The sequence below is a fragment of the Onychomys torridus genome, chromosome 13 (assembly GCF_903995425.1).
Source record: "Onychomys torridus chromosome 13, mOncTor1.1, whole genome shotgun sequence".
Lineage (NCBI taxonomy): Eukaryota > Metazoa > Chordata > Mammalia > Rodentia > Cricetidae > Onychomys > Onychomys torridus.
The window spans coordinates 31,426,704-31,440,045 of record NC_050455.1 but is presented as its reverse complement, the minus strand read 5'-3'; the positions used below and the strand labels follow the sequence as shown (position 1 = coordinate 31,440,045).

General features: G+C 38.9%; 1 protein-coding gene across 3 annotated transcripts in view; it reads right to left on the bottom strand.

The window, feature by feature from the left end:
• Rbm27 (RNA binding motif protein 27) overlaps positions 1–13,342 on the bottom strand; it is a 68,371-nt gene that overhangs the window by 24,278 nt on the left and 30,751 nt on the right. For 2 of the 3 annotated variants that reach the window (XM_036204903.1, XM_036204905.1), the window contains 3 exons: positions 12,320–12,454; positions 5,165–5,329; positions 1,307–1,456 (listed from right to left, as the gene is read on the bottom strand). In XM_036204903.1, coding sequence (XP_036060796.1) covers positions 1,307–1,456; positions 5,165–5,329; positions 12,320–12,454 — 450 coding nt within the window. The remainder of the gene's footprint in view (positions 1–1,306; positions 1,457–5,164; positions 5,330–12,319; positions 12,455–13,342) is intronic. The other variant, XM_036204904.1, reaches the window with a different exon arrangement.

Below are 13,342 nucleotides of genomic sequence, written 5' to 3'. Positions count from 1 at the left end.
GTTCACCACATCATAAAAAATCTTGATTTTCTTATATGCACTATTACCATATTATTTTGTTTATTTTTTTATTTTATATGCATTAATGTTTTGCCTACATGTTATATCTGTGTGAGGGTACCAAATCCCCTGGAACTGGATTTATAGACAGTTGTGAGCTGCCGTGTGAGTGTTGGGAATTGAACTCAGGTCCTCTGAAGAGTAGCCAGTGTTGTTAACTTCTGAGCCATCTCTACAGTTCTTGTTTTCTTTATTTTGAGATTGGGTCTCATTCTGTAGCCCACACTGGCCTGGATCTCAAGCAATCCTCTGCCTCAGCCTGCTGAGCACTGACTGGGATTACAGGTATCGGATAACAACACCTAGCTATGTGTTTACATGGGACCCTATCTTAAATACAGATTAACATATTAGCAAGGAGAGGAATGAACTCACATTAAAGGTATATGCTTCTATTGAATCTTAGCTTGATTTTGGGGCAGCTTGAGACAGGGTCTGACTTTGTAGCCCTGGTTGGCCTGTAACTTACTATGTAACTAGGCTGGCCTACAACTCACAGAGCTCTATCTGTCTCTGCCTCTTAGTGTTGTGATAAAAGCATGCACCACCACAACTGTCATGGCCTGACTTTTTAAGGTTTGTGACTTAAAAACTTTGAAGCAGATCCTGATAGATGTAATTTTGGGGATTTTTTTTTTTGTTTGCTTATTTTCTGTTTTTAGACAGGGTCCATGTGGCCCAGGCTGGCTTTGAACCTACTATGTAGATAAAGATAATCTTGGTTGTGGTCCTCCTGCCTCCACACAGATAAAAAAAAAATATGTGCCACTGGGCTGGAGTATGTAGCTGCAATCCCCCCTCCCCCCTTGTAGACAGTAGCTATGATCTTAAGGAGTAAATTGATAAAATGCTAATTTACTTGCAGTGTTTATGCTTGTAACATTATTGGTTTGAAGCTACAGATCTCAAAATACAGAATACACCTTTGATCAGTTAGTTCTTTGAGGGAAAGGGACCAGTCATCTCACCTTGTATATAACCTAGCACTGTACCCAGCACACAGCTAAAATGCTAAAAAGTGATTAAAAAGTACTACTGTTTTCTGTGTCTAAAAAGAAATATATTCTAACTATACCATTAAAATAAAATTTACAAGTGAAGTTATTATAAAACTATTGAGATAATTATAAAGTATCTTTAAAAAGTTTAAGTAGTCTAATTTCCTCAAGTGAAAGCAGAAACACAAAGGTATTAGCTATTGATGAACTGCTGCATAGCATTTATCATCAGAAAAGGGCATTCTCACCTCTTGGATTTGCATCCATATCTCCAGATGTGAGGCCAATCAGGTTGGGGCGCTGTGTCTGTGCTCTTGAAAAGAACTGTCTGTACTGTGATCTGCCAGAACTGGTGATACTAGGAGCTTCAGGGTTATAACCATCTGGTTCATATGTATCTGAAGAAAAAACACTTAGAAAATCAGAGAGTGCTCAAACTATTCCCTTGCCACTAAAAATAAAGAGCTGTTCAAGTTATGTGTTCTTCAAAAAAACATAATGACATCCAACCATATACACTTCTCTTTGAGCTCTACCATACACTCCCTTTACGAGTAAAAGAAAACAGTACTACTATCACAAACATACAAGCAGCATTCAAATTCAAACAGTGAAGTTTACTTCTCAATCCACTCAGTCATGTCTACCTGTATACCAATCACTTAGTCTAATAACAATACATATTTTCATCACCAATTTTCACTCAAAGATTACTGAGTTTTGTGTCTCAATTTCTAGGTATTTCTGTAATCAACAAATAAATTTATTTTTTAAGATGAAGAAAGAATAGCTGGTTTCCTATCCAAAGCATATTTCAAATAAGAGGTAGGTAGACACGTGGTGGCAGCACACGCCTTTAATCCCAGCACTTGGGAGGCACAGCCGGGCAGATCTCTGTGAGTTCGAGGCTAGCCTGGTCTACAGAGTGAGATCCAGGACAGGCACCAAAACTACACAGAGAAACCCTGTCTCAAAAAATCAAAAAAAAAAAAAAAGTATTCATAATTATCTTAATACCACCCTATTATTACCACCCTATTATTCACCAATGTACTTTTATCATGTTTCTTATACTTTTTCTAAAACAAAAAATGATTTAAAAAATTCTAACCCTAAGTAACTATTTTATTAGTGTTAAAAGCAATTCTGAAAGAAATGACAGAGAACCCAAATGGCACATAACCCCTTCACTCTACATCAAATCAGAGTAAGACAGACTGAAGACACTGTTTTTCATAGTTATTATGCAGAAGTTCTTGTGTTTCTTCCCTTTTGTTCTTAATGGAAAATGTATTTAATGATTCATATAAAGTTCAAGCTACACCATCAGGTACATTCAGATCTTTACTAATGGTTGCCACTTATATGATATAGAGTATAAGCTCATAAATGATCCACTTGCTAGAGAAAGCTCAGTGGACAAGAGAGCATGCTATTCTTGCAGAAGACCCAAACTGGGTTCTCAGCACTCACATGGATTGGTTCATAACCACATGTGAACAACTCCATCTCCAAAGGATCCAACACTCTTTTCTGGGTGGGGTAGGCACCTATACTCACTTGCATATACCCACACCCAGACATATACACACACAGTTAAAAAATAATAAAATAAGCTAGGTGTGGGAGTACACGCACTTAATACCAGCACTTGGAAGACAGGAGCATGTGGATCTTTGTAAGTTTGAGTCCAGCCTGATCTACATGGTTAAGTTCCAGGCCAGCAAGAGTGATATAGTGAGTCTCAAATAAAATAAAATAAATTCTTAAAATGAACAATCCCCCTTAAGAACTTCCTGAATTCTAAAAGCATGACTCTGCAGCCTCTGTCTACTTAGATTAAACCTTGCCCTGAATACTATATTCCCCTGCCCCACAACTTCAGGTTCCATGAGCAAGTTTTCTCCCTGCACAAAACACCAACTCCAAGTTTAGAACAATTAAATGCCAGTAGGGGGCAACCGATTGAGACATATGGCATCAGAACTAGAACTGCTGGCCAATGCTTCTTCTCACCCACATATCCCCCTCATTTTCTTTCCTTCAACTTTTGAAAACATTTCATGGCATGATATAGAATATCAGTAGATTAAAAACTATTCCCTATAATAAAACGATAAATGATCTTGAAAATTAGTCACCTTTGTGGTCTGTGGTCCACAGCTAAGGAAAATTAATAAATTACTATAACACTGATACTCCTATTACAGGGTTTGCATTCATTCTCAAGGCTTATATTCAGCCTAAAGCTTTCTGATAATGCCTTAATACAACCAAACTCCATCTCAGTGCACTACCAATATAGTTAATCTGCCAGGCATTCTTGGACGTCATACTGAATCTCGTCAGCTCCTGCTCTAAGCTCCTTCCTTACAACTTTTTGTTTCTCTGTGTACAGACTAATACACGTGTGCACATGAATGTGGAAGACAGAGGTCAATGCTCAGTGTTCTTCTTAATCCCTCACCATTTTACTTCCTGAGATAAAGTCTCTCATTGAATGTCCAGCTGCAGTGGCTGGCCAACAAATCCCAGGAGTTCTCTCTCTAGTGCCAGAATGATAGGCATGTGTCATCATGCCTGCTTTTTTATGTGGGTGCTGGGGATTCAGACTTAGCTCCTCACAATTTGGAGGCAAGCGTTATGCTGAATGATCCATGCCCTTAATTTTTTGTTTAAGTCAACTAGATAGAATTATTACTTATCAAGAGAAAGATGTGCTTTAGTGGAGTATAGCTTAAAGACAAATCCTATCTATTTATTAAATTTAAGTATGTTAAATATCTGAGCAATAGTTTGAGGATGAAATGTAAAATAACAAATTCCACAGTTATGCTGTCCTAGCTAGTTTTATGTCAACAAGCTAGAGGTATCTGAAAGAAGGGAACCTCAATTGATAAAATGCCTCCATAAGATCCAGCTATAAGGCATTTTCTTAATGAGTGATTGATGGGGGAGGACCCAGACCATTGTGGGCGGTACCATCCTTAGGCTGATTCTGGTTCTGTAAGAAAGCAGGCTGAGCAAAACAGTAAACAGCACTCCTCCATGGCCTCTGCATCAGCTCCTGCCTCCAGGATCCTGCCCTGCTTAAGTTCCTGTCCTGACTTCCTTTGATAATGAACTGTGATGTGAAAGCGTAAACCAAATAAACCCTTTCCTCCCCAAGTTTCTTTGGTCACGGTGTTTCATCACAGCAATAGTAACCCTACCTAAGACACATGCCAACTCTAAAAATTAACAAAAGAAACACTACTTCAACTTTTAAGCAAATCAACAAAGTATGGTCAAAGTTTACAATTATTGCCTAGAAGCAACAGAAACTCTCCTACAGTTGAGGCCACAAAAAGTTTCAGAATTTACACAATCAAGTGATCTTGTTCTATGACCCCTAGGTACACAGAGACCCAATAAATGTCATGGTTCTGCAGTCAGGCCAGGCATAGTGGCACACCTGCAAACCTAGTAATCTTGATTCCAAGTTCAAGGCTAACTTGGGCTATATAGTGACCCTTTTTTGTTTTTTAAAAAGTCCTTTGGTTATAAACTAGAATCTAAAGGCAAAGTGAGGAAAACATCAGTTTAAATAAAGAGACTAACAAGATACCAACAAAGCATAGCACAAATCTTCAAAACACATGTCAATAGGGCAAAATAACTTTCAGAAACACTACATTCATTATGAGCAATCTGTCCATACAACAGGGAGCAGAAGGTAGAAACTATGTTTATCTAGCACCAGCAAGAAAGCAGAAATGCAGTTTTATTTAAAAGAAAAATTACCCTAGCTTTTCTCATAATATATAAGTAATTAACTAGAAAATACTCAAGCAGATACCATCTTCCTATCTATCTCAAGGAAGATGTGACTGTTACCAAGGCACTGAATGTAAATATACAGGACAACAGAGATGACGGACACACACAGAGGGCCTAATCATCAACAACCACTAGGGACAAACCACAGAAGCAGAGAAACAGAAAAACTCTACCTAAGAGTTTAATGGGAACTTTGGACAGGTCAGAGTGCCAGGTTATCTGTTAGGCTGACCAGTTTAAGGTATAAAAGGTCAGTGAGGTGGATGGCCATCTGAAGCAAAGCTTACCTGGGACCAGAGGGGTGGGGCTGGAGACTGAGGTATGATACCCAATGGAGGATCCCATGAGGTTTCGAGGTGGCACCAAACGAGCTGCCAACAGAGGAGGCGGTGTCCCCAACTGAAGTCGCTCAGATGCAGCAGCACCATGTTCACGAGAATACATGGGCTGTCCTACAGAGGAAAGAATAGGAGGGCAGCTGGGATTGAGAGTCACAAGCTTGCTTCTCTGAGGCAATGGTGTATTTCCTGAGACTGTGAGCCAAGAACAGAGAAATTACAACAGGAACAAGTAGCAGAGAAAGACATTATTGAGAGTCTAACTCAAGAAAGCACAGACATGCAGCTGGTTAGGATGCATCAAGGTACAAAGAAATTAGCATTGCATAATCTGCCTTTTAGAATGTTCTCTCTCTCTGTCTCTTGAAAAAGGGTTCTGTGTAGTACATGCCTGCCTCAAAATCAGTACACAGCTGAGGCTAACATTGAACTCCTGATCCTACTGCCTCCATGGCCCAAGTGCTGGGATTGCAGGTATGCAACACCACACCTGGCTTTCTATTTTTTGAATCTTAAATGGAGTAAATTTATGCTGATTTTATCTACAGCTGAACAATGAACCTATCAAGTCACAGAAAGGCACCCTGAGCTATAGTTCACAAAGAATCTGATACTTGATGAGCTGTGCAGATATGAAGGTTGTCATGCACATGCCACTCTAGTCACAAACAAAATGTCATCTCTGCACAAAATATACTCGCATATCTACAAGGGGGGGAAAGTAAGTAATACAAAACAAAATACCATAACCATAGCCTCACAAAGAATAACAAATGTTCAATAGAAGAAAATTCAAAAGGTAGTGGAAATTTGTTATCACCACAGAGAGGGTAATAAGAAAAAAAAAATGAAGAAAAATGCAAACAGATCAATACTAGATATAGGAAATGATTCTGAATTTTAGGTGCCATGTTTTAAAATAAAGTACACTGACGGACACAAACACACATGTATGCACACACACGTATGTACATATACAGACACAAATTCTAAACAATGGGGCCAGAAAATTACAAAGTATCACAGAATAAAACCTTCCTTTGGTTTCTATTTAGTCCCATTCCCTGACAACATATGAAACTTTAATTTGTAAGATTTAGTTAACATTTTATACCACAAGGCCTTAAGACATAATAAAGCAAAGTTAGAAAAATTTTAATATGTGTCTAAATGTCTTTACAAGTTGTACAATTCCTTTAGATTGTTAAAACACACAGATAAGACAGGCCACAAAGTAATCACTTGATTTCATAGTAGTAAGAAGAAATAGGCTAAATAAAATCTCCCATCTTCTCTGTCCACATGTATGGAGAAAAAGAGATAACAAACCTCACTGCAAAGCAGATGATGTAACTACATATTTAACACCAATCCTCTCAAAATTTGTTTAAAGAGTCGATCAGTACACTGCAACAGCAATTTAATATATCCTCAATCATTTGAAAATGTACAATGCAGCACAAATCTGCCTAGTATATATAATCAATAACTAAAGGACAAGCTTATACAATGTGTATTTTTAAAACCACAGACACCATGCAATTCAAACATCAAGGTGGCTGTGAGTTGGTTAGACGCATGCCTGGTAACTATGAAGGGCAGAAGAGGGTGTCGCATACCCTGGAGTCATGGACAGTTGTAAGCTGCCATATGGGTGCTCAAAGAATATCAGTGCTCTTAACCAAGGAGCCATCTCTCCAACCCCTCAAATTTCCCAATACACCAAAAATATACATAAAGCTCTTTACTTTATTTGAACAAACCAAATTACACTGTTTAGAATTACCAATTATATTATTTACAAATGAAAGCTTGAACAATTTTAAGGACTCAACTTATGTCTCAAAGACAGTATTCAGAATGGAAAAAAACTACATTAAAATCAACTAAATAAAAAGATATTGGAAGTCTGTTACTGAAACTATTATATTCTTCAAGGTTTTTATGTGCATGTTGTGTGTTTATGTATTATGCCAATGCATTGTGTGCCACTGGGTGTAGATGTGGGGGGCTCAGAGGACAACCCTGGTTGTCAGTCTTTGCTAACCTTGTTTAGTACAGGGTCTCATGCTGTGATCCAGCTGTCCCTCAAGAGTCCAGTGAACTGCCTGCCTTCTTACTGTAGGAGCATACACTACCTGAATTGTGCTACCACACACATCTGGCTTCATTCAGGGAATCTGAACTCCAGTTTTCACAGCTGTACAGTGAGTACTTTATCCATTTGAGCCACCTCCCCATGTATCTCCAATTTTCAATTTTTTAAAAATTGTATTTATTTTTATTTTATGTGCATTAGTGTTTTGCCTGCATGTATGCCTATATGAGGGTGCCAGGTCCCCTGGAACTGGAGTTACAGACAGTTGTGAGCTGCCATGTGGGTGCTGGGAACTGAACCCAGGTCCTCTGGAAGAACAGCCAGTGCCTTTAACCACTAAGCCATTTCTCTAGCCCCTTCAGTTGTTTTTTACACATGTGGTTCCCATTGCAGACCAATGTACTGGTAATGATCACAGAATATGTAACATTTAGTGTGTGTGTGTGTGTGTGTGTGTGTGTGTGTGTGTGTGTGTGTACATGCAAATATATGCAGATCAGAGGGCAACCTACACTGGCTTTCTCTTCCCACTGTATGTATGGGTCTTGAGAATCAAACTTAAGTCACCGGCTTGGAGACAAGTACCTCATCACTTTACCCACTGAACCATCTCATCGGGCCCCTGAAATTGTTTTTTAAATACTTAGATGGCTATCAGATACCATCCCCTGGGATTTTAATTTTTTTTCTATAAACTATGTATATAACATATGTACATTTTTATGTGGGCACATGCTCATCAATGCTGACATCAATGTCATTCTATATTGCTTTGCTTTCAACCTTTTTTCCTTTTAAAAAATGATACAGGGTCTCATGTATGTCTAGTTGGCCACAAATGTACTATGTAAATAAGGATGGCCTTGACTTCCTGATTCTCCTGCCTTTACATCATAAGTGTAGAGATTATAGGCATGTGCCATCATCTCTGGTTTTATGTGGTACTGATACTGGAACCCTGGACTTCACTCGATGTAGACAAGTATTCAACCATCCTGCCTCTTATTTTTGAGACACTGTCTTTCACTGAACCTATAATGTACTCCAGGAATCCCTCTGCCTCCTCCACTGCAGCACTAGAGCCTCAGGCACTCACTCCCGAGCCTGACTCTTATGTGGTGCTGGGGACCCGAACCCAGAGCCAGGCTCGCACAGTAAACTATTTACTGGACCATCTCCCCTGCTCCTCCCTATGTATTTTAGAATCAAATCATAGGCTTTTAAGAAAGGAAGAAAATTTACAAAGTCACTTTAATGACATAATTGTGACTTACCCAACATTAATATTCTATTTGCTAACAAATTAATCCTCTTTATAAACACTGATATAACATCTAAGACTGTAAAGTAGTAAAACACAAATACCAATGGGAAATTATCACATGTACTGCTTTTGGGACAAAAATGGTAATTATTAAAAGGATTGTTTTTATTCTAAGATTTTACCTTTTGTGTGTGTTTTTTTTTTTGAGACAGGGTCTCTCTGTATATCCCTGGCTATCTTGGAACTCTCTCTGTAGACCAGGCTGGCCTGAGATTCAGAGAACCTCCTGCCTCTGCCTCCCAAGTGCTGGAATTAAAAAGGAGTGCACTACCACTGCCTGGCTTAAAATGTATTTTTAAGATGAAAATGATACTAGATATTTTCCTATGCAGTCCTCTGTTCTGACAAAGAAGTTGATAATTGTATTTGTCCTAATAGTCTTAGGTCTGTTACCAGCCTCTGGAAAACAAATGTTTGGAATTTCTGTTTTAAAACATTACCCTCTTTCTTTCAAAGACACGAGTGAAATGTCACCTGAGATCTATGATCTTACACATCTCACTCCCTAGCATCTACCACAATGCCTAGTACATGCTAAGCACTGAACAAATATTTTATGAATATTAAGCTATGTCACTGGGATTGCTGGCAACTGCCAAATTTTTAAAAATTAACACCATCTGAGTGTGCTGGCACATAGCTCTAATTCCACAACTCAGGAGATAAAAGCACGTAGAACTCTGAATTCAAGGCCAGTTTGGTCTACATAGTATGTTCCGGGACAGCCACAGATATGCAGAAAAACCCTGTCTCAATAACACCAAGCAGAGTATTTATAGTGTCACAATGTACAATATGGTATAAAAACAAATGGATAATTGCCAAATTTTTTTTTTAAAAAGCAGAATTTTTACTATGACTCAACACTAAATTTAACAATATAAAATTATGCCATTTGCCATAGACTGCAATAAATCCAGGTTTTCATATTTATAAGTACAAAAGCCACTTTTAACTATTCACAGCTGATTAATATAGAAATGATGAAAGAGTTAACCGGCACGCTGGTCACTACTAAAGCTGGATAACAGGTACAAGGATCTTTGTTATACTGAACATACCTCAGGTCATCTATAAAAGTCTCATTTTTATGTCTATTTGATATTTCTCATAAGTAAAAACACTGATAGCAACAATAAAACAAACCTGCACTGTTAGGATACTAATCAGAAGACCATGAGACAAGAGAAAATGTCGGATTTCTGATTTATATTCATAAATGGAAAATCAAACAGACTATATGTAAGTATGCACTGTTATGACACAAATGCTTGTATGTTATGTAGGAAATAGGAGATGAATGTTTCTCAAGTTCTTAGACTTGACCCAAAGCAGAAGAGAAAGCGTATTATAAAGCAGGAAAGGAGAAAAGGCAAGTTGAGTCACAGTAGGAGCACAGGTACTATGCAAGCTGGGAACCAGTGAACAAGGATTAGGAAAGAAGTGAACCACAGCAAGAGTCAGGAATCTCTGATGATTCATTAAGAAGAGTTCTCATGACAAAAGCCTGAAGGACAGCTCATCACTCAACAAATATTATGTGCCACACTTGGTGAAGGGGCTTAAACAAGCATAATGGTGCCCAACGATCCACATGTGCAGTGAGGCAGATGTGAGTAAAAGGAGAGGTTCTGGTGGAAATAACAGCAAAAGAGAATCTTCAAAGAGAAAAAGACTTGGGTGAACTAAGTTTTTAAAAAGCAAAGCAAGATTGAGCTTGTCTTGAATGCTAGAGGACCATGATCAAGGCCACCATCATTGGGGAATGGGAATGGCGCAACAACGATGTGTCACTTGTACGATGATGTCCACATAAGTAGCTGGATCTTGAACCCATCGACAAGGACAAGGGTAGAGACAGAGATTTAAGAATAGGCATTATTCTCAGAAGTTAAACTGTGACTAGAAAATAGAAACTTCATAGAATCCTTTACGGTTACTAGATGCCTTACAGGAATACAAATTCATTTCTCTTCAGAGGGCCAATAATGAAAAGGAAACGGAGGAACAGAGAAGTCAATCAACTTAGCCTAGATGAGAAAGAATAGGTGAAGCAACAGGATATTAAACTAGGCCCGACTACTGTACTTGCTTGCCTCTGCGACATGGAAGAGACGAGGAAACGTTTCCAAAGCAAAGCAAATTAATAAGAACAGATATACAAAAAAAAATGAACATGCTGTCATTTCTGTAAAGGAAGAGCTCATAGTCTGACACTGTAAAACAACCACTTTTTTTTTTTTAATGTTTTTGGTTTTTGAGACAGTGGCTTGAGTTGCCCAAGGCAGCCTCATACTTGCTATGTGGCTGAGACTGGCCATGAACTTTTGATCCTCCTGCCTCTACCTCCCCAGCGCTGGGATTTACAGGAGTATGCCATCATGCATGGCTTAATTAACTTTTAAAACATATTTCTGAAAAATAACTATATATATATATATAGTTAAATTATATATATATAAAATCAAACCAGGCTGGCACATGCCTTTAATCCCAGCACTCAGGAAGCAGGGGCAGGGATCTCTGAGTTCGAGGCCAGCCTGGTCTATAGCCCAAGTTACAGGACAGCCAGGGCTACACAGAGAAATCTTGTCTCAAAAAACAAAAACAAAATCAACTAGGCATTTGGTTTTTAGAAAGGTATAAATCAAAGGAAATACTTTAAACATGAATGTTTAAAATGCGCTAAAACACTACACTTCACATGTTTTCTATCTTCACTTCAATTATTAAGACATATTTTACCTGATTCTTAAGACAGGCCATATGTTTTAGAGAGGCTCTTTATAGTGACTGCTACAGTCACAACATTAAACTTTTGCTAAAGGAATCTCTTGCTTCTCCCCACCCAGCACACAAAATTAAAATACAGCCATATGACACAGTTGCTTTATGAATATGAACACAACTGTACAGTTATGCATCCCACAAGAATAAGCTTTCTCCTCTCCCACCCCCTCCCAACAGTGTTTCTCTGTGTAAGAGCCCTGGCTGCCCTGGAACTTGCTTTGTAGGCCAGACTGGCTTCGAACCCATAGAGATCCACCTGCCTCCGCCTCCCAAGTGCTGGGATTAAAGGTGTGCACTACCATGGCTAGCAACAATAGCATTTTTGGTGTACTCACACACAGTGCCAAAATGCATGTGTGAAGATCAGAGACAATTTGCAAAGAGTCCTTTCTTTCCTTCCACCATGTGGGATCCAGGGATCAAACTCAGGTTCTAAGGTTTGGTGGTAACTGCCTTTATCCACCATCTTGACAACCCATCAAAAACACATTTTGGGTTGGTCTGTCTCCCTTCAAATCCCCAGACTGTCCTAGACATCATGCTGACACCAGGCCAGGCAGAAATAACACCACAGAGCTGCAGCCATAATCCAAGACCCTAGCCTTGGACCAGAACTGAATGACTGGACTGGAAGTTACATTCAAAGCAGCTCACACTAAGGGTCTGGAACTATACACCACCCAATCTGGACTACCATCCTTTACAGGATGCATCCCCAGAAGCTACACACAGAGTTTTCATCAGAACATAGAAAGACATCCTGTCCCCTGTCCCACAAGGCCCAAAAAGCCATAATTGCAGGTGGTACTCCACTGTCCTGTGTATGAAAAAACTGATCTGTTTAATTAAAAAAGCAAAAATCTAAGAATTTCTTGAAGTGACATTTACTTACTTTCTGATACTGTATAAAGGAGGTTCTGGGGTAAAGGAGGAGGTAGTCTTGCTCCCACTGGTGCAAGATTGGGCACTGCACTTGTCCCAGGCTGGTCACGGCTGTTTATTAAGCTTGACTGTGAAATGGGAGGTCCTACAGAAAAAAAAAAAAAAAAAAAAAAAAAAAAAGAGAGAGAGAAGTACAAGATTAATAATTAGTAGTAAGAGAATGACACTAATACTAATTTATCTGGACTTAACAATCCTGATGACAGTCCTGGATCTCCAAGAGGCAAAGCTTATTACAAACGAAAGGAGGTGGGTGCCTCTGCAGGTAGACATGAGAATGGCGGGAAGGGCCTTGAGGAACAGCAGATGGCTTAAGCAATAAGTGAGCAATAAACATATTTATGAATTTGTGGTTGTGAGGACAAATGGAAAGTATCAAAGATATAGTGAGGCTGGGCCATGGCGGCTTGTAACTTTAACCCCAGCACTTGAGTGGCAGAGGTATGCAGACCTCTGCGAGTTCAAGGCCCGTCTGGTCTACATAGAATTCTAGACCAGCCAGGATTATACAGAGAGAATTTTGTCACACACCCCCCCCAAAAAAAAATGGCTTGAGATGTAGTTCAGCTAGTGGAGTGCTTGTTTAGCATGCACAAAACTTTGATCTGGATCCCCAGCATGATGGCACTTGTCTACAATTGCAGCTCTTGGAAAGTGGAGATAGACAGATAAGAAATTAAAGATCCCCTGTATCTAAATAAGTAAATAGAGGAATAAGGGTGGTAAGGATCGGAGCTCAGTGGTCCCGTCTAGTGTTTGCCTGGCATTTGCAAGACCCTGAGTTCAACTGTCCGTACCCCAATAACAAATAAATTTAAAATAGGTAAATAAAGAGAAAAGCTTAAGAGAATAAAATCACTTCAATATATATTGTAGAAGTAATGTGTTTTCTTCCTAAGCTTGAGTTATATGCTGTATTTTTGTATTACTTTTTAACATTTATTTAACTTGCATGTATGAATATTTTTGCCCA